Below are 21,844 nucleotides of genomic sequence, written 5' to 3'. Positions count from 1 at the left end.
AAGATGACACCCTTTCTGTTGACTAAGGAGGGTCGCTTTTGGTTCAAAGCTGCTTTCAGACGACGAAGTTGTTCACAGTAAAGATTAGTAGTAATTGTTTGATTGCTGTCTAACAGTCCATAATGGACAATTCCTTCCATATCCCACCATACACTCAACATGATCTTCTTTGGATGAAGTCCTCCTCTTGGTTGTTGAACTCTTCTTCCTCCTCGACTGATCCACGATCGGTGGCATTTAATGTTATGGGAAACTGGAGCCACTTCTCAGCACCTGTAACAAGCCTACCTAAAAATGGTGCCTGAAAGTGTCATGAAAGCAATGATTCACAACAAGCAACACGCTGTTGCAGATTCTCTGGAGACAGTTTGTGTGCGACCCACGTTCCAACTACTGAAACCTTTCCGATCCTTTTCAGTTGGCGTAGCACAGTTGTATGAGCTACGTTAAATTGTTTGTCAAGTTCCCTAGAGGTAGTGGTGGGGTTTTCTGTGACAATAGCTTCCAACACTTTGGAATCAAATTTTTTGGATGACCCTCTTTTGGCTCGTTTTTCAAATAGAAATCCCCACTTTGGAAATGGGAAAACCACCTCCTGCAACTTCTTTCAGTCACTGCATCGTCCCCATAAGCGCTCTGAATAGACTTTGCTGCTGTACTTGCATTGGCATCTTTATGAAACTCATAGAGTAAAACATTTCTAATGTGGTCTTTAGATCGGACAAACATGGGTGCAAATATTGCAGATGATTATGAACAATACTTCGATAATCTGAAAAAATAAGGTATTAAATTAGTCACTGTGACATCAAAAAATTATAAGAAGAGGCACAAATTTAATAAATACTATCTAAAACTTTCTTTTAAAAGAGTCAGACATTACTTTTGCACCAACCCGATAGTTAGCATGGTGTCTGGTAGATATATTAGGCTTTTAATATATGTTTGATTGTTAAACGAAAACTACCCATTCTGGGAAATAAGGAGATCTGTACATACATTGCTTATAGGTTATAACCTCTTTGAAGGGCAATTTTTGTAATACTTTATACAATTTTTAAATGAACTACAGATATATTTTATTTGTAGATATACTCGGTGTTATGGTCATTGAAGCATTTTTTATACCAACAAAAGATCAGAAACATCCAAAATGGTGCAATGGAGTACCATGTGGCCATTGATAACAACTGTAGATCTTCTATAAAACGATAGCCATGAAAAAAAGTTTAAAAGCAGGGTTAAGAGCAGTATGTACAATATACTTCTATTTGGGTTTTTTAAAAAACGAACTTGTTTGTATACACATATACAATAGACTTATTATGTATGCATAAAAGATATCTGGAAAGGTTACAAGAAATTCATCATTAATGGAGGAAACCAGGTACCTGGGTATCTCTTGAATGTTTGTGCCATGTGTGTTATTGCCTATTTGAAAAAATAGTGAGAAAATACTGCTTCATTTTCCTGGACTATGACTCTTCCCTTACTGTAACACATCTTGCCACTGACCAGATCCACCATCATTTCTTATTCCTTCCATTCACCTTTCTAGTTATCCATTTTGCATTGTAGTTGTCTTGTTCAGTAACTAGTGAAAAAGGACAAAGGAAAGGGAAATTCTCACCTACCCGGGACTATGCTGGTACCCCCCGACTCTGTCTTGTTTTCCCTCCTCCACACACCAGCCTCAGTTCTCCTCTATTCCAGTGGCAGTGAGTTCCATTCCAAATATCTTAGATGCCCTTCATACCTCATCCCATACACATAACCTTACCCAACCTTTTCCCAAAAGCCCAATTTTGACTTCTCAACTGTTCATAAACCATATCAATTAGTTGTTTGTTCCCACACCCCACCTTAAGCCCCCGTTCTTTATCTTCCTTAGCTTCTACCCTACTCCTTACCTACTCTGCTTATCTTCCCTTTGCTCTGGAGGTTTTATCCATGTCTTCCATTCCCCCTTCTTTTTATCTTGTCCCATCATATATCCCTAACCCGAATAGTCTATAAGACCACCACCAGGAGCTTAGAACTGGGAGAATTCTCAGATGGAGGCAGTTGGCAAGAAGAGTCTTTATTCTATTTCTGCAGCCATGGGGACAGGTGTTTTGAGTATCTCAAGTTAGAACTCTGAATGTGTTGTCCTATGAAGATGTTACTTGTAAGTGATGGCTAGGGGTCATATTTCATATTTACAAGCATCCTAAACAAGAGAGGGTTCTCTGGTTTAACCAAAAGTAATTTTTATTAATCTGTGAAATAGAACAACCAGTCAGTGTCTTCCTGTTTCACTGGGGAACACAATTTTCATTGAGTTAGATCTGACACTTGTTTTTGACTAACGTTTGGCATCTGAATCAAAAAATGACCCCAGTTTTTCTCTATCAACTCAACTTTTTAAGGTACAGGATACCCTCCCTTTGTCCCAAAAATTATACAAAATGCACATACCAGGAAAATAAAGAAAAAATCTGAATATACTGTTTATTTAGAGTTATTTTATTCATATAAAGGCTATATATTGTTACAGTAAGTCAAATTGTGTACAAGTAGTAAAGCTCTACTGCTAAACATACGTTAAGGGGTTTTATCTTTTCAAATGACAGGCTAGGAAATGCCAAAATGAGATACTTGAAACAGTCTCCTTCAGTTGGCAAAGCTTTAACAAATTGCTTCATGAGACCCAGTTTTATGTGCAGAGGTGGGAATATAATGTTCTTTCTGTCAACAAGTGGCTCATGTAGATATTTGGATCACCAGGTTTGAGGTCAGATCTTGAAGGCCAGTTTGATTCCACCCAGTGCTTCTCACAAGCTCTGCTGTCCTACATACATGGAAAACAGGGATACTTGGTGTGTCCACGTTGCTGACCAAGAAGGAAGCAGACCATTTTAAGGTCAACACAGATGATCCAATTGTGCTTGTGATATTGCAACAGATCAGTGACTCTTTATGTCTTCGTATTCTTCACAAAAACTGAATGGCCACTTGGGACTGTGCCATTTAAATTACCATTGTGGAGGAGGACACACTTCAAGCTCTAATTTGAGCTATCGATGAACAGTTGACATTCAGTTGTGTTCTAGACTGGAATTCCCAATTCCTCCATTAAACCATGTATGTTATGGCACATACACAAAGCCACCGTCACTTTGTAAGTACTGCAGAAATGCACTTTCTCTTGATCAAAAGTGGATGCCTTCGCCCATTTTTCAAGCAAGTTTTTCTCGTGCAGTCTTGATGCTAGGAGTTCTGAAGCCTTTTTGGAGAGTCCCAAATCTCGTGCCATATCTCAACTCATGCTGATCAAATCCCTTACGAACTGAGTCATCTTCAATTTCAAAATCTTCATCATTTCTGTCACTTAGTTCTTCACCATACTCCTGTTTTTCAAAAGAGAGTAGTTCAGTGAAAACTGGCACTGGGATTTCAGCTGAATGAGGCACTGGGCGTATAGCTGATGGTAGACTAGGATACTCTATTTTACATTTATTTTTCTTGTTATATCCTGGCGTTTTCACTATACAAATGTAACAGTCACTTGTATGGTCTCTGTGCTCTTGCCAAACCATAGGTATACCAAATGGCATTTTATCATGTGTTCCCTTCGTCCACATCCATAAACTCTTGACACACTACTTGCACACCTTGTGAGGGACCCAAGACTTATCTTGATCACCAGGTTTTACTTTAAAATATGCAAAATAGGCTTGCCTGACAAATGCGCTGATGTTTGTCCTTTGACTGGGAATGGTGAAACTGCTACAGATATAACAAAATGAATTAGGGTTGTTGAGGCATGTACAATGAGAAATAGCAGAGGCAGACATGATCTGAAGGAAAGGAAATAAGTACATATGTAAATAAAAAAATAAGTTCTGCCAACTCCTTGTATACAGACAAGAACTCAGACTACACTTCGGAATACGATTCACTGTATAGAGTGGCACACAGCCTCTTACCACACTGTCTCTTGTGTAACTGAATAGCCTAGACAAGTATGAACCTGTCGCTGGTCTCCAAGGTCGTCCCGCACCCCTCCCCACTTGAGGAAGGTTTGCTCTCAGCCAATAGGAGAGCACTAGTGCTTCCCTTGATCCAGGCTATATCCAGCCTAGAATGGTCACATTAAGATAAGCTGTAAAGGAAAAACTTGACGTGATAGAAGAAAACTAACTGCAGTTTTGAAATCAGCATGCCTGTTTACATCTAAAACAGCTGAAAAATTGAACTCAACAGGAATTATGTTAAAAATTGTTCCCCTGTGTTTTTAATCTACATAGTGAGCAGTGATTTGTCTGTAAGTGGCCTGTGGTGCCTTCCATGTCATAGTTGCTAGTTGTAGCACAGGGGGGAATAACCACACCAAGTGGGTCTCATCATAGTTTGGCTGCTGTAATAGTAGTTTCACAGTTAGTGCTTTTTCTCTATGTAAATTTGTATTGCTTTTAACTTGTGTTGAGTTTTCCCCACCTTTAATATCTTCCAATCCCCTTCTAACAGAGGCGGACATCCAACCATGGTCATGCCAGGAAAAGAGCCAAGGTGAGTGCTTTTTCTCTATAGCTTATTTTCTGGTGCTATTATACAGTTCAGAAATGGATTTATCACTAATATCTAGTGTATTTGCATTATACACAGGCAGTTTTTTGCCTGCACTTTGTACCCTAATTATGAATATGCATACACAAATACACACACTGAAAGACATGCATGCACACATTTCCTGTTGTAAGATCTGGCTTTATTTTTCTCCAGTATCTCTCTAGTTCAGTCATATTCTGTTTCTGATACATGGAAGGATACCCAGCTGGAGCTTCCCACAAAGCCTAAGCAAACTGGTACTGGTTCTACTTTAATGCTAGTTCCTCTGCTCAGCTCTGGCTTCTCTAAGAAAATGGCTGCTGTTTGACTCTTACTTTTTTCCCCAACATTTTCTCCATATGAATATTTTAAGGATAAATTGTGCCCCATTAGTAGAAATTACTCAACATTTTGAACATCCTAAAAATAGAGCTCTTTTTTTAGTGTTTTACTTTTTTAAGTTGCGACAGGGAGGAGGACTTTGTTTTTAATCATTATGCGATAAAATTAGCACATCACAGATAATTTTAAGCAGTGTTATCAGGAAGGACTGTGTGTATTAGTGTGTGCTAGCATATTTATTTTATTTGGGAAACCATAAAATATTAAATTTTTCTTGCAATGGGAAAAATTATCACCAGATGTAATAATGAAGAGTATCTACTCTTTTCCCCCAGGAAAATAATGGCAGAATTTGAGAGTGGCCCAGCCATTTTGTTGCTTGGGTTTGAAGAAGGCTACTATGTATGATAAATTGGCTCTATGTCTTGCCTTACATGGCCTAATCCACAGTGATGGGCTTGACATGAAAGTTCAAACAGAGGGTGTTCACTGCTATATCACTTCATCTCAAACTTTTTGAGTTAAATAAGACAATTATTATCTTGATTTTACACATAAGGAACCTTGGACTTATAGAGATTGAGTGAGTTTAACAAAGGACATTTTTAGAGTGGCAGAACTAGGCTTGAAGTCAGTTCTTCAGACCTGCGAGTTTTTTTCACAATACTGCACTACCTAGAATACACAGACCATGTTTTGTGCTTTTGTATTCACTGTAAACCTTGATTTTATTGTAAGAACTCAGTAAGTGTTTATGGGTAGATTTCTTATGAGTCACCCTATAATTTTTGGCTTTGGAGATCCCTAAGAGAGCAGTGATTTGGAAAGTGGATTTCAGATCTTTCGGGGATTCTCCAGTCAGCAGAAGTAAACCAAATGGATTCACTTTTGGTGAATTCCCAATTGTTAAAAAGTTTTCTATCTTTCCTTTACAGTACTCTTTTTTTTAGACACTTTCCATCCTTACCACGTAAGGTTTAGAGTCATTTAGCATTTATTGTCTGCTGTACTCTAGGTGCTATTTATGATATACCAGTATATGTTTACATACTTTGTCATCTAATGCTTACAGAAGCCCCTTAACTATTTTTATCCCAGTTTTATTGAAAAGCAGAGTCCCTGAGAGGCCAAGTAATTTGCTCAAGCTCTCGTAGTTCATAGGCAAAAACCAGGAGTTGAAGCTAGGACTTGGGCTCTTAAATCCAGTGTCTTTCTACTAAGCTCTACTGCTGTGTATTATTAAGAAACTTCTGAGCTTGAAATTGGAGCACTGGGCTAGAGAGAGAGAAAGAAGAGCCAGTGAAGTGGTTTTCCTATCATCTGTCTAAAGTAACCATTTTGTTTTTCTTTGTCTACTATTATAAGCAGGAGAATTATCTTTCTTTTGTTGGGTGTGTGTATGTGGGTGAATTATCTTTCAGGTGAATAAGGAACTGACAAGTAGGACCTGTTTGTTTGTTTTTTAAAAACCCTGTTTAATAGAAGCAGCAACTAACAGAGCCAAAGAGGATGCCCATCATTCAGTCAAAAGCTTTCTGAATGTCTCGTAAGGAAATATATATTTGTTTTTTTTCTCAGTCTAATTCCAAGCTCAAGTTGGTACGCAGCCTGGCAGTGTGTGAGGAGTCCTCTGCCCCATTTGCTGATGGGCCACTAGAAAACCAGGTAGGTCCTTTGTAAGAGTAATTATAGCTTTTGAGTTTGGCAGTTGTTTGGTAATCTGTAGTATAGCAACCACAATGTCAACATTAGGCTTGGAAGTCAGGATAGAAGGAGCTTCAAAACAAGCCATTACAGTAAAGTACGTTTGGGTGAGAGCAGGTCTTCACACCTGGACCACCCATGATAATGCAGACAAGGAGACTCCTGGGGCTGGATCTTATTTCCCCACCCACACCCTTCCTCCCTGGTGGTTAGAACCATGTCCATCCAATTCCTATACCAAGAACAGCCAGTGTAACTTGAGCTGCCCATATAATATAAGGCTGTGATTGTTGGTAGAAAAGGCTTGGCCTTTACCCTTTTGGTAGAACAAAAGGTAAAACAATTTAACAAAATAGTCTCTTCTGTAAGAGAATGCTGCTACCCCAAGATTTATCTTCTTTGAGATTTCATGGGGGCTACAGAAGAGTTAAAACCCATTTCCCCTTTGATTATATTTCTCTTTACCTTTGTCCAAGGATATAATTCAGTTGCACATCAGCTGCCCCTCTGACAAAGAGGAAGAAAAGTCCACAAAGGATGTCTCTGAAAAGGAAGACAAGGATAAAAACAAAGAAAAGGCCCCAAGGAAGATGCTGTCTAGAGGTGAGGACTTTCCCGCATTCTCATCTGTCCTAGGGCTTAGCTCAGCAGTGCCCTTTCCTTCCATCTTGAAATCTGGCACTTGCTGGCCTAACTGGCCCAACAGTTTATTATGTTCTGCTGATTTCATGGTTGCTTGGGGCAGTGCCTAACAAGGTTAGTTTCTTTGCTGCTTTATCTAACCCTATCTTAGGGGCTCACATGCCACAGATAGCTGCTCCATTAACATTGGTGCTACCATAGAAGAACTGTATTCAGTTCTGATTTTATTTTTGCTCTGGAATAAATAGTGGTATGGGTCATCACTGGTTGCAGCTCCTCCAGATACCATTTATATTTTGGAATGCTTGAAGTAATTTTTTTAACAATGCAGATTTGCATATTATTAAGCTCTCTTTGGTTTTAAACCCTTGGACTGATAGCAAAAAGACATGGTCCATAAAAATGGTAGTTGAGCCCTGGCTGGGTAGTTCAGTTGGTTGGAGTGTCGTCCTGAGCCAAGGTTGTAGGTTCAGTCCCTGGTCAGGGCACATACAATAATCAACCAGTGAGTACATAAATAAGTGGAACAACAAATTGATATTTCTCTTTGTTCCTTCCTTTCTAAAATCAATTAAAAATTTTTTGTTGGTTATTCTATTACAGTTGTCCCAATTTTTTTTTCATTTTGCCCCCCTCCACCCAGCCCACCCCTCTAGCCCACAGTCAGTCCCCTCTCTGTTATCCGTGTCCAGAGTCATTCATACATGTTCTTTAAAATTTTTAATGTGTAAAAAAAGAAATGATAGTTGGGAGGAAAAGGGCAACCTTGAGGTTAAAATTTTATAAATAAATACAAATTATCATATACATAATCAACATTTGAGCATATTTGCTAAGATTCTGAAAAATTTAACTTGACCACCCTTACCTGGCACTTATTTTCCTGAATTAGAATAAAACTGGCTCTGTTTTGGTCAGGGCATTCAGTAAATACTTATTGATGGTCAGGTGGTTTTTCACTATAATTTTGATGCAACACTGTGACTCATATTCTACCTTCTGTAATTGTCATGAGGAATTTGGGGGGGCTGGCAAATCAAAGTCATTCTGGTTTTTAAGCTGAAACCCCTGAAGTTTTATTCTACTTTCCTATGCTCACTTTCCTGATTTAGGTTGTGGGTTTCTGCTTAGGATTAGCTATCATGCAAGGCAGTTTTGTTTAATTTAAATTTCTTTTGTTGTGGTGGTTTTAGACTCCAGCCAAGAATATACGGACTCCACTGGAATAGACCTACATGAATTTCTTGTAAATACACTGAAAAAGAACCCAAGGTAATAACATGATTTGATAGAAGGAGGGGAAGGGCCAGCAGCCAGAAGGATACCCAAGAGGCCAAATAGCTTCTCAGAATTTTTCCATTAGAATCTAGGATACCCATCCCCCCCACCATTTCTCTCCAGTGCAGTTTTATATTCTGTGAGGGATTCAGAATACCCTCATACTGAAGTTTCTGCTTTCAAAAGTGTTGAGGAAAATTCTGTAGAAGAAGAATGCAGAGACAAAGAAATATGAGACTTGGGAGTACAATTAAAAAGCACAGAACAAAACATACTTGATTTGTATATAAGCTAAATCATAATAGTTTTAAAATTCTATATAAATATGTATTTATATAAATAATCATATAAAATATAGGATAATGATTATATTTCTAAGTATAGAGTATGGTTTATATGACTGTGACTGCCAACAGAATTAGGTTTCTGATAAGGGTAACAAATCACATTGTTAGCAGGATATGCAAAATGTATACTTGATTGTTTTTTAGAAAGGTCAGCGAGGCTCAGTAGCCACTGCATTTTGGTCCACTGTTGGGGTTTGGATCTGTCTGTCCCTTCAGTTTCTGTAGTGAGCAGGTTGTGTTCTCAATCCTTGCTTTAAATGTCTATGGGAGGCTGCTTTTTGTTTTGTTTTAATCTTTTCTAAACAGGGACAGAATGATGCTGCTAAAATTAGAACAGGAGATTCTGGAATTTATTAATGACAACAAGTAAGTTACTTGAATAACATACAAATTTAGAGGTGGGGGGGATACCAAAAGAAATTTAGGTGAAACTTTAAGATATTCTTCTTTCATCTGTCCCTTGAAGTCTGAATTTTGAAGTAATTATTTATGGGAAACCAAAAGGAGTTGGGGGAAAGTAATCAGTATGGATTAAAAAGTATATGTGCAAAAATCAAGTACAGTATTTAAGTTATTGCATAGACTTCAGTTGAAAAGAATTTATATCTTTTCAGCAGCCACCCTTTGTCCCATATTTCATTATCCTTAAATTTTCCCCTGTTTTCTTTGTAGACTATCATCCAGGTGGATGAGACCTACAGAATACTATAGCTAAAGAAGCTGAGAGAACCATTTTGGTTCCCATTGAGTAAATACTGAATGTCCTATAATATCTCTGTTTCTCCTAAGAAATTCCCCACTTTAGATACTTTTAAGAAAACTTGCAATTAGCTGCTATTTATCCTTATTTTGCTCTTTCCCCCTGGTTTTCCCTTCAGTAACCAGTTCAAGAAGTTCCCTCAGATGACCTCATATCACCGGATGCTATTACACCGGGTAGCTGCCTATTTTGGGATGGACCACAATGTTGATCAAACTGGAAAAGCTGTCATCATCAACAAAACCAGTAACACCAGAATGTAAGGGAAGAAAACACAGATTGGGAAGATTTTCCTAGGATAGCTTCTGGGGTGGAAGAGGAAGATTATAGGATCAAAATGTCTCTTTCTTGGCAGGGGATGGGATGGAGGGGACTATATTATCAGTCCCCCCTCTTTCCTCACTCCTGTGAAGCCTTAGATATAGATTCTAGAGGCCCTTGTGCTTTGTGAAGACTAGCCCCTGGCCTCTCTTCACCTTTACTGATAGGACAGGTATAACTTTGGAGGAAGACAAGAACAGACCCTGAGGATTTCATTAAAACCTTCATGTGACTTTTTGAATGCCTGACTCCAGAAATCCCCTGAATGTGAGTTGTGGGATTTAAGAGAGTTGTAATAGGAGGTCTGCTTCCTAACAAAAGAGTTTTTTTTTTCCTCCCTTCCACATTTCTCTCTACCAATCCCAGCCCTGAACAGAGGTTCTCAGAACATATAAAGGATGAGAAGAATACAGAATTTCAACAGAGATTCATTCTCAAGAGAGATGATGCCAGTATGGACCGAGATGATAACCAGGTAAAGAATGGAAAGGGGTGGGTGTATAAGGAGATTGCAGTAAGAGAAACTGGGAGGGCAGAAGAATTTTTGTGGGACGGAGAAAACTCAAAATATCTTAGTATGGAAAAATATGTTGAGCTATACTAAGTTGGCTTTGGCATAATGTTGAGGGTTGACTACACTTGCTGAGCTGAATGCCACCCTTTTAGCCCCAGAGAGACATGGTGCTGAGGTTTGCTGGGTTTTTTCGTTTGGCCTGGAACCCTCTGGTTTTGCCACTGACTTCTAATTCCATGTCAGTTAGGGACAAAGCAAGGTCCCTTCCTGCTTCAGCCTTGATTCAGCTGATGGCTTTATTCTTTTTTTCTTTAATAGTTAAAGATTTCTTTGGAAACCACCCAAAATGACTTTATCCCACTTCCACTCTTATCCTAGCTCAGGGCTGTCCTTGAACTGGCAAAGTTGTGATCTAATTTACCCACTTATAAAGGTGTTTTTGATCCCTTTCTGCAAATTCTTTTCCCAAGTCCATCCACCAAGGTGAGTGGGTTCATTTGACTTTTGATGCTGGGAATCACAGACAGTATCCTCTTTTCAATCCACTCCTGTGGGAATGAGAAGTGACCAATCTGCCCCATCCTTTCATTTATGGGCCTGGCTGTTGCCCTGACTTTGAACCCACCCTTTAGATAATAAATGATTATTTGGGGGTTAGTTTTCTAGTCACATATAGGGTTTAAATCCAGCCTGCTTTGGATTAAGATCCATCCTGCTTCTGCTTGGCCTCCAAAGGAGGTTAGATGGTGAACCAGGATTAAATTTCAAAGAGCATGGTTGGGTAGCACCAATATGAGTCTTCCTAATTAATGATAACTATAATATCTTACCTCTAGAGTCAAAATTAGTTTCCTTGGGATATTGTTTGATCTTAAGAGGACGTTTCCTGCTTGTTACTTGAGAATTTGAGGGAGTCCTTTTGAGAAAAGTGTCATTATCTGCTGTGGACAAACACACTGGGTCTGATTGAAAACAATGAGATACACAAAAAGGCAAAATTTAAAAAAACAAGAAAGAGCCTTTCCATCCTGATGCCCTTCTCTCCATTTTTCCAAAACCCTTTTTCTGTGGATCAGGAATTATTCAGGCCTCGAGGCACACTGAGGTGGTGTGGAATCTGTTCCTGTTGTGAACTTTTCCTCTCTCGGTTTCAGGCTTGATCCATAATAGGTTAGGCTCTATGCACTTTCTGGCTGTGATATTAATAATAAGCACAGTAATTGCTTTTTTAATTGAGTGTTTTTCCTGAACTAGAGTCTTTTCCCAACATATTTTATACATCGTCTCTTAGTCTTCTCCACAACCCAGTGTAGACGGGGGTTATTAGCCCCCCTTTAAATGTGAGAAAACTGAGGCTAAGAGATATTATTTGCCTGAAGTGATATTACTCAGAAGTGGCAGAGAGCTGAGTTCCCGCCTGACCTCAAGAGCCCATTATGCTCTTTCTATTCTGCCACTGGTTTACCAGTGCTAGGGGCTGAAGACAATATAGCATCATAAGGTCCTCTGTCTTCGAATGGGACTTGTAAAAGGACATACAGCAGAATTTAGGTTCTTAAGGCTGGTGAGAACTAAACCTAGTCAAAAGTTAATACTTCTGAAGTTATACCTAACTCTGGTGAAGATGAGGAAAATCAGCCTAGAGCAACAGTCCCCCTGGTTGCTTCATCTGAAGCTTTCAAAACCTCTGGATTAAAGGTTGGAATCTTTTATAACCTGATGACATTAATTTGATGGGTTATCTACCTCAGAGCTCCTTGCCTTGAAGAGCAGTATGGAAAAAGACACTATAACACCCTGCCCGGGATAGTGCTCACAACTCATAGGCCAAGAGAGGAAAAGACAGTGTCGGAGAGCTGGTTGGTAGGCTAGCCAGAGGTGGTGATCTGCTCATCCATCCCTTCTAGTTACCTCACTCCATTTCTCAGAGAATGTAAGGTTTTCTGTCCCCCGTTTTCTTCTTTTCTCTTTCTGTCACTCTCCCTCCCCTGCCTCCACCTTATTTATCTGTTCCTTTCTCTGTCCATCCTTCTTTCTATTCTGTTCTCATTTTCTTTCTCTTTACTTTTTTGCGTTGCTCTGTTCTCTTTCGTCTTTATTTCTGTAATTTCTCTCTCCCTCGCTCCAGGAGTTATAGTTAAGAAGAAAAAGAAATTCTTAAGCATTGAGTTTAGCTTCACCCTTGGGATTTTATTTCCAAGGCCCTCTTTGCTGAGTTGTGTGTGACTTGGATCTTCAGGCCATGACATTCATTAGTGACTACAGAAGGGATAATGTCAGGTGCTAGATCAATAAAACTCTTCTTTACATTCAACTCTGTTAAATACCTGTTTCTTCTCCCTCTCTAACTTTCTCCTTTCCCTTCAGAGCAATGTTGTTTATTCCCTCAGCTATTCTCTTGGTCCTTACTGATTGGAGAGTACCTGATTACTATAAGGAAGCAATCTAATCCTTATAAATAGTTGTTCTTGATACTCTGGGGTTGGGGGTGGGGAGTGGAGAGGCCCCAACTATCCAGAAAACCTGATCTCCCAAACTGCATGGTCAGATGTACCCAGTGAAACCTGTTCAACACTGGAAATTTTATTTCTTTTTTTTTTCCATTTTTTTTGATGGCAACTATAAACTCTCCCGGTTTCTCTTCCTTGCTGGTGTGCAGTGAGCTTGCAGTACGAGGAGAACTTAACTAGCTTAATTCTGCTCATCGATCTAGATCAGAGTTCCATTGCAGGATGGAAGGAGGAGCAAGTCAATAGAAGAGAGAGAGGAGGAATATCAAAGGGTCCGAGAGAGAATATTTGCCCGAGAGGTAAGTGTAGCTTCTGAGAGTTGTCAGCCCATAGCTTTTAGCTCTTAATCTTTGGCACTGTGAATGGAATGAACCCTCCATAAATGTGTGTTTTTTTGTTTGTTTTTTTTTAAACCAAAATCAGCCAGCCCCAGATTTGATCTCTAAAATTAAATTTGGCTTATTGGGAAGCTGCAGACTTTTATTTGTATTATTTTTCATATATTCTGCTATATGAAATACAAAGAGAACAAATGGAGTGGCTGAATTTGGTGGAGATGAGTAGACTGAAAATAGAAATGGTTTTGGCAGGACTTATGGAAGGGCTCTGAATCTTGCCCATCAAACCCTCTTCCCACTTACCCTCTTTCACTTCCACTATTCATTTTAGGCATCTTTGCTTCTAAGTGGAAGGCTTAGTGTCCACACAGCCTGTACATTCATCTTGTTTGGCCAGCCTCGTTTTTAGGATATGTTGATGATTGTTGGAGCACAGGTCTGGCATCCATTCTGTGAGCTCCACATTCCATATGCACAGAAGGTACCACTCACTAGTCCTCCAGTCTCTACCTGAACAGAAATTTCTTCTTCCTGTATTTCTTAACTTGCTTCTTAGATTAGGACTGGCTCTTTGGGCCGAAAGCCAACGTAAATCATTTTAGGCAACTTTATTCTTAAGAATTGTGGGCCATATCAAATATACTTGCTACCCCTTGTCTCTATCTAGTGGCCTTTGCCTTCCAGGCTGAAGAGAAATATAGTAGAAATTCAGGAAAGGCTATGGATAGGCAAGAGAGGAAAAAATCTCCAGAAAATGTAGGATCCAGATAGCAACACCATCCTAAAGTCAAATTAGTAAACAAAGGAGGAAAAGCCAGCTTCCCTTTATTGTCAAAAGATGGCCATTTTAATCAATATACTTAAGATGGACAATACTCTCATCTTATTTCTCCACTCTCCTCTCCTTCAGGAAGAGAGAGAGAGAGAGAGTATCATTGTCACCTAGCTCAGAAAAATATTGTCTCCAACTTCAAGAAAACTGAACTCCTCTATGAACTTGTTTCCTTCTCTCAGGAGACCCAAATGTTCCAAGGATCCTCACTGGGGACAGATATATGACAAATATTCTGGCCCAAAGTCCAAAAAGAAGGATCTTCTTACCTTCTGTTACATAGACTTCCATTCTGAGCCAGGAAAATCTGTCCTCCAATTATACAGTCAGGATAATTGGATAATCCTCCAAAGAGGGTTCTCTAACCTTTACCTGCAAACCAGTTGGGTGGAATGAGAAGAGAGAGGTCATCTGTACATGGCTGTGGCCAGTGATAACTCTAAATTGTGGGCAGAGCAGGTTGGTGAATGATAATAGCAAACACTTACATAATACTTTCAAACACTCTTCATAGCACTTAGCGTAAGTTTTGTAATCCTCATACTAGTTTTATGAGGTAGGTTACCTTATTTTCCTCATTTTATAAATGTGGTACTGAGGCAGAGAGAGGTTAAGTGATCTAAAATCACACCACTAGCCCTGGCTGGTGTGGTTCAGTGGGTTGAGCACTGGCCTGCAAACCAAAGGGTCACCGGTTCGGTTCCCAGTCAGGGCACCTGCCTGAGGTGTGGGCCAGATCCTTGGTTGGGGGTGCGTAAGAGGCAACCACACATTGATGTTTCTCTCCCTCTTTCTCTCTCCCTTCCCTTTTCTCTAAAAATAAATAAATAAAATCTTTTAAAATCACACCACTAGTTAAAAAGCTGATGTTTGAATTAAGACAGTTGGGCTCCAGAGTCCATACTCTTAACCCCTAAAGTAAACTGCCTCTCAGTAGCTTGCTATTCTCTGAGTTCTTTAAGAAGTACCAGTGACATCAGAGCATAGCAGTCTGTGATGTGTACCTCTGTTTCACTGACACCTGGAAAATGACTGTCCCACCATGCCAGCCATTAGCAAAGCCAAAGATATTTTGAAAGTACAAGCAGCTTTTAATGTATTGGGACTAATTGTGAACAACAGTGGAATATGTCTACTTATAGCCGTAACAAAGTCAAAGTTAGTTCTCCTCTCCTTTTTTCTCCTGATTTTTAGTCTCTCAAGCCTCTACTAATATGTATATTCTTTGTTGAATCCTGCGGATTTATCACTTTCATCACTTCCTGCATCTTGCTGTGGTAGAGGCATCATGAATCCCAGAAAATCTAGACAAGGAAAGAAGGCCAAAGCCCACCATACTACAAAGATTCCCATGTGGAGAGGAACCTGGCCAGTCAAAGGGAGATGATTAAGGGTGGAGTTGTAGGTTGGGGCAGAGGGGAGGAAGAGGCAGGCCATAAAGAAAGGGAAGTGGCAAGAAGGGTGTTTGGATGGAAATGCTAGTGCTGCAGCCTTCCCTGGAGTCTGAGCTGTGTATTGGGAAAACTGCCCCATATAGGCTCTGCTCTGTGTGGAGCCCACCTCTGCTCAGCAGTTGTACACTTTTGGTACCTTTTTCTAAGGCATGGAAGCCCACCATAATGCTTACCTCACTCAGATCAGTGGCTTTGTCAGGAAATGATCCCCAAAGGGAATGTTTCAGGCTTTTAATTTTCTCATTTTTTCTAGGCTCTGAAAAGTACCTGCTTCCCCAATTTCTTACTCTCCTTGGGTCTCAGGTCAGAATGTCTTTCATTTTGGCCAGTGTAGAGGACAGAAATTGAATAGTCATTGAGGATTTTCAAAAAACTAAATTACTTTCTCTTGTCTCCCTTTTCCCTTTCTTCGAACACACTCTTTAGCACACCAGTTATTATGTTCAGCTTACCTCTAGAGAGAATAAATTGAGAACTTAAAAAGGAAATAATAGCTAATACTTTCTTCTTCCTCCTTTCCATACTCTAACTTTATCAACCCCTCTTGTAAAGAATTCTGGGAAGGCCTAAAATGCTTAATGCTCTTTCCCATTAAAGGTGAGAAGTCAGATTGGGTGTGTGGGTGTGGGTCATTCTGTCCCTGCTCCCTCTCTCCCTGTTGGGGGGTGAGCTTGGTTTGAGAACCTTGGGTATTCATAGCATCATGGACAGACACCCTTTTCGGTTATGCCATGCTGTTTTCTTATAAGTTATTTTCCGTTTTCTCCCCCTCACATAGACTGGCCAGAACGGATATCTAAATGACATCAGGTTAGTACCACCTAGCATGTTCCCTGCTTCTCATTGAGCTTTGTCAGTGAGGTCAATATAATCCTGTAATGATGCTTTTCTTTAATGTTAACCAACAGACTCTCCAAAGAAGCCTTTTCTTCTAGCTCTCACAAGAGAAGGCAGATTTTTAGGTACTTCTGTGTAATCTATATCTCTCCTTGTTTTGTTCCGGGGTTTTTTTGTTTGTTTTGTTTTTGTTTTGTTTTGCTGTAATCTATTCAGCGGAGTGAGTTTGCTCCATGCATGGCTGCTTGTGGAATAATTCAATCTGTGGTTTTTGCAACATTGGATATTTTTCCTCATTAAAACAAAGGCTTCTGCTCAGTGACTTTATTTTTATTGTTGCTGATATCATTTTAAGTTCTGGATAGGTGGTGAAGGGGACCAAATAGTTGTATGGGATAGGTACTGTGTCTTCCTAGAAATTTGCTGGAATTGGGCATTTTTGGAGGAGTTCAACATATTAAGGTAAAAGAATGGGTATCTTCTAAGCTACCTTTTCTGAATCTGTGAAAAGATGTGAAGAGCTTATCCCTGACCCGGCATAGGGAATGTTTTGTATCTTTAAGAAAAAATAATACAAACATACATATCAAAACATACACAAACACCTTTCTATGTAGTTTTCTCTTTGGAACAATGTAATGGGTAAGATGACCCATTTCTGAGGCCCCACAAGGACCTGAGAAAGGACTTGTCTCCCTTAGACGGGCTTTAGAACATGTCCTTTATATGATTGTCCCTGACTTGCTCTTAATATTGGTGAAAGCTGCTGTATTAACTTCTCCAGTGCCTAATACTCTCCATTCTAAGCAGTCATGAGAGGCTCCCTTTTATTGTAGTTTCTCCATTCCACCCCAGGAGATTACACAGGGTGGTGGTGAGAGAAGCAGTACTTTAAGACCCTGTCCTGGCACCAACTCTTTTTAAGTATGTTCTTCCCATTTACTGTAGAAAAACTATAGAGCACAGAAAACCTGAGTATTTAATACCAGACTTAAGGTCTATCCCTTTCTAAAGGGCTTCTCTCTTTATGAATCCTAAACTTGATAGGACCTGACTACCTCCTATTAGTTAGAGCTCTCATCCCTACTATTTCAGTTATCCCTTCCCTATTGTCCTTTCTAAAGCTAGTCAGACCATCTGGAGACTGGGATAGAGAGATTTCCATTCTTGAGATGGAGGATTTATCTCCCTTTCAATATCTTTTTCCTAGACTATACCACCCTGAGGTCCATCTGAAAGCCTTAGGCAGAGGGTACTCTACATTGGTGGTGGCGATCGAGATGGAGTCCCCTTTTCAGAGTCAAAAATCATCCCAGAATACCTATTATAAACAAGTTTTAAACTAACTTCTATGTGTGACTTCATGCACAGTGCTTTATAATTCCTAAAGTATACTGTGTCTGATTCAGTCCTGATTTGATAACTGGTTTACATGTAAGAAAACAAAAGCAGAGAGATTTAAGTGGCCAACCCAAGATTTCATGGCTATTAGTGGCAAAATCGAGACTGACTCTTTCTCCAATGTACCTTTCATCACACCACACCAGCTCTCTGCAAACATCATCCCTTCCTATCTGAGTAGTGTTCCATTTGGAGTCCTAATTCAGATTTACTTAGTGCTGTGGAGCATCAAACTATGTAGAAAACAGCTTGAAGGATCTAGTAAGCAGGTGCAGGCCTCTCCTATCCAGATCTCTTTTATGCTGCTGCTTTCCATACTGCGTTTCAATTAAAGATTTAGGTCATTTAAATGCAGTTCCATGAACTCTTAAGGGATATTTCTTTATCTATTTGGGTACTAGTCTAGAACTCTAATGATTAGAAGCTGATCTTCTTTAACTGCTTTATACTGTTATTTCCAAGTATATGAAACAAATACTGTTATACCAGATTTACTTATCCACAATTGGCAATAACTATGGCAACTTCCCAGTTCTTTGAAAGATTCTATTCCACTGATAAATAAGCCACAGTGAGTGTTACTGCTATTGCCACCTCCTCCACAAACCTCTACATACTCCCTCGATGCAATAAACTGGACTTTTCACGGCACTAAATCTACTTGTAAAAACTAAGTCAGCTCTGATTTCACAGGAGTATGAAGTATGAATGTTCTCTTGTCCTTCGCCCCCATCTCTGTAACACACAACCCAATCCAGTGCTCAGGAATGAGTTTGGTAGTTTTCCCTAACTGCCTTATTTTTAGTGAAGTGGAAAGACATGACTATGGATTGGGTTTAGTTGTAGGGAAGAGAAACTTATCTCTTTCCTGGCCAAAACTCAACTTAGATTCTCTAACTCTCAGGTTAGTCAGAAGATCATCAGACAAGCCACATTTTGAGCACTTGGCCATCACTGTCTTGGGGGAGGGAACTAGATGATTACAGAAGTGCTACTACTATGGCTCAAGCTTCCCGGGTGTTTGGTTTAAAGTTGATTCACTCCCTGTCCTCTGGTAGAATGAAAAAAATAAATGGCGGAATTGTCCTAATAGCTAGTGCAGTGTTTCATTTAGGTATAAAAGGCCATTAGGACTTTCACAGAATTAAAGCTCTAGTGTCTAATGAGCAGCCTCATCCATTGCCAGTGCTGTATCCCATTATTCCCATGAACACACACATCTTTATTGAGTCCTCTCAGTAGACTTGCCTTTGTCCATTGAGATAGAGCTGTTGGTTCTTGCTTGGGTCTGGTTCTGTTCCTAGAGATGCCCTGGTTTATACTACTTTCTTGTTTCCCATTCTACTTTGACAACCCCAAGAAAAGGGGATAAAGTTTTGGGGAACCAGGAATATTTTCTAGTCCCCTATTCTAACTATACATAGAGAAGTTTTGAGGTTCTATATAAATCTACATGGGATTCAGAGAAGAATCAGCATGTCCCAAACCAGCTGTGCCAGTGTGTTGTTAGCCACCACGATTGGCTTTGCTAAAAACTACAATAGTGATCCTAGCAAATATTTTGCCCATCTTTATAGTATCTGTGGAGCAGATATTCCATAAAGAAAGGTATTTTCTTTAATATTAGCCTTAAGAAAATTACCTTTATATATTAGAATAACTCTGAGCCTAGTGTCTTTGATGCTAAGGGCATTGGGATGGTGTTTTCTATTTGTTTTAGGTAGAATGGTGGTGAAAAAAAGGGAGTCCAAGCTACTATGAGTTTTGCTTGATTGTTCCCCAGTACACACACCAAAATCTTTGTAATTGTTGACATTTGGTTTCTTAGATCATCACTTGTTGGGAGTGGGAAATGTGAAAGGAAAATCCCTCGTTCTTGGTTGCTTCTTAAAGCAGTAAGAGCTCAACAAGACTTAGGGCTTTCAAGCCAGTGCTCTCTGTCCTAAGTATAGCAGTTTTTAGACACAGGCAATGATTATAGCATCAGGACAACCCTGATATTTATAGAGCAAAGTAAGAGAGGACCGATCCCTTTTTCCATAGCCTTGTGCCTTTCCTAGGGCAATAGGGTTATTAATGTGTAAGCAACTAGGCACAGTCAAGCCCCCTGCTGCTTGCCATCCTGGGTCCCAAGGGCATATTTGCTTGATCATGCAGAGGACTTCAGTCCTTAGAGACCCTGGAAACATTTGTTCCCAGATACCAACAGAACTTCCACAAAAGAGGTTAGGTCAGTTCTAGACCATCAAATTGAGTTTTCCAGAGTGCCCCTTCAGTCTACTGTACTCTTCTTCCTACCCTTGGAACAATGGTCATAAGAAGCACTTCTGCTGGCTTAGGCATATGTTATGTGGAAGACCTCTTGTGAAATTTATCCGTGCCATGGGCTACTCCTGCCTTCTGGCACTAGTAACTTCTAGGAGTCCCTTTGTTTTAGGAACTTCCAGAAAGAGTTGGTATCCCTCTCAACTCTCCACTATTTCCTGCATGTGTGGGGTCCTTGAAGTGGGAGGTTGGGGGAAGAGACCACAGCCAATCTCAGCATCATGTGTGTGGTTTCCCATCCACCTCTGGTCTGATGAATTAAATTAGTTGCCAGTACACTGTCTTCCAGATTTGCCCCTGTGCTCTTTGTTACTATAGCGGATATTGTTCTGTCTGCTCTCATCAACTCTTGGTGGGCCAGCCAACTAACAAGAAGTTAGTGTCCATCCTCACCCCTTCTTTGTTATTGAAAGAATAGAAATGAACTCTCTCCTAGCCCTTCTGCAGAAGTGGTAGATGGGAGATGCTCTGACCACTGTGGTCTCTACAGGGGGAACCGTGAGGGGCTAAGCCGCACCTCAAGCAGCCGCCAGAGCAGCACAGACAGCGAACTCAAATCCCTGGAGCCAAGACCTTGGAGCAGCACGGACTCTGACGGCTCTGTTAGGAGCATGCGGCCCCCTGTCACCAAAGCCAGCAGTTTCAGCGGAATCTCTATCCTCACCCGGGGCGACAGCATCGGGAACAGTAAAGGTGGCAGTGCAGGAAGGATCTCCAGGCCAGGTACTACAGCTTCTTACCTTCTGTGTCATGCCCATAATTTCTTGCTTATCTTCTATAAAATATCACTGATACTTGCCCTGACCGGTGTGGCTCAGCTGATTGGAATGTTGTCCCTTACACCAAAAGGTTGCAGGTTTGATTCCCAGTCAGGGCACATACCTAGGTTGTGGGTTCAATCCCCAGTTGGGGTTCATATGGGAGACAACCAATTGATGTGTCTCTCTCTCATCAATATTTCTCTCCCCACCACTTCCTCTCTTTAAAATCAATAAACTTATTTTAAAAATAAAAAATATAAATAAGTAAAATATCATTGATACTTTTTAACAAAACACTTGTCCCAATATTATGTCCTAGAAACCTAACAACCCAATGAGGGGAAATTCGATTTCTTGAATGAATCCCATTGTCCTTTTGAGTCCCCTCTCTGATTTTCTTTCAGACCTTCTTTCCTAATTGGAAAACACTGACTAGGATTAGATTATTCTATCTGATTTCTGACTGAGGTGGGACATTCCTATCAGCCCAGGTTCGGGTTATGTAGTGAAATGAGAACGACAGCTGATTTTATTCTGTGGCCTCTGAGATTATAAAGATGGGATTTGTTGAACAGAGGGAATGTTTATAGTTTAGCTATTTGTAATTCATTGGTAGCAGCCAATAGGCTAGAACTTCGAGAGATACTGCTAAGGCTGCTTCTCTGGAGCTCAGTCACTGAGGAGCATGTGTTCCATATGCCAGCCCTGTAACCACCCTTTAGCTTTTCTGATGTGATGTGTATCCTTCTCCATCTATTCCTGTTGCACTCTTAGCAGAGACATATTTAACTCTTTATGCCCAATGAACCTCTGTTTCACTATTCTGCTGCCTATGAAGAATTGCTTGACTCTCATCCCATAAGTTCTTTAAGGTCTTATCATCAGAAG

At 40.1% G+C, this 21,844-nt stretch overlaps 1 protein-coding gene across 20 annotated transcripts in view; it reads left to right on the top strand.

Moving 5' to 3' along the window:
• The window catches only part of R3HDM2 (R3H domain containing 2), a 142,085-nt gene that overhangs the window by 98,841 nt on the left and 21,400 nt on the right, over positions 1–21,844 (top strand). For 9 of the 20 annotated variants that reach the window (XM_090273472.1, XM_090273461.1, XM_090273467.1 and 6 more), the window contains 11 exons: positions 4,510–4,551; positions 6,511–6,597; positions 7,113–7,239; positions 8,472–8,550; positions 9,210–9,269; positions 9,782–9,922; positions 10,351–10,459; positions 13,212–13,307; positions 16,411–16,442; positions 16,541–16,594; positions 20,686–20,918. In XM_090273472.1, coding sequence (XP_090129598.1) covers positions 4,510–4,551; positions 6,511–6,597; positions 7,113–7,239; positions 8,472–8,550; positions 9,210–9,269; positions 9,782–9,922; positions 10,351–10,459; positions 13,212–13,307; positions 16,411–16,442; positions 16,541–16,594; positions 20,686–20,918 — 1,060 coding nt within the window. The remainder of the gene's footprint in view (positions 1–4,509; positions 4,552–6,510; positions 6,598–7,112; positions 7,240–8,471; positions 8,551–9,209; positions 9,270–9,781; positions 9,923–10,350; positions 10,460–13,211; positions 13,308–16,410; positions 16,443–16,540; positions 16,595–20,685; positions 20,919–21,844) is intronic. The other 11 variants (XM_090273471.1, XM_090273462.1, XM_090273469.1 and 8 more) reach the window with 3 other exon arrangements.

The sequence above is a fragment of the Furipterus horrens genome, unplaced genomic scaffold (genome assembly GCF_987537825.1).
Source record: "Furipterus horrens unplaced genomic scaffold, mFurHor1.1.pri manual_scaffold_4, whole genome shotgun sequence".
Lineage (NCBI taxonomy): Eukaryota > Metazoa > Chordata > Mammalia > Chiroptera > Furipteridae > Furipterus > Furipterus horrens.
The sequence above is the reverse complement of the archived record's forward strand: the minus strand, read 5'-3'. Positions and strand labels throughout refer to the sequence as shown.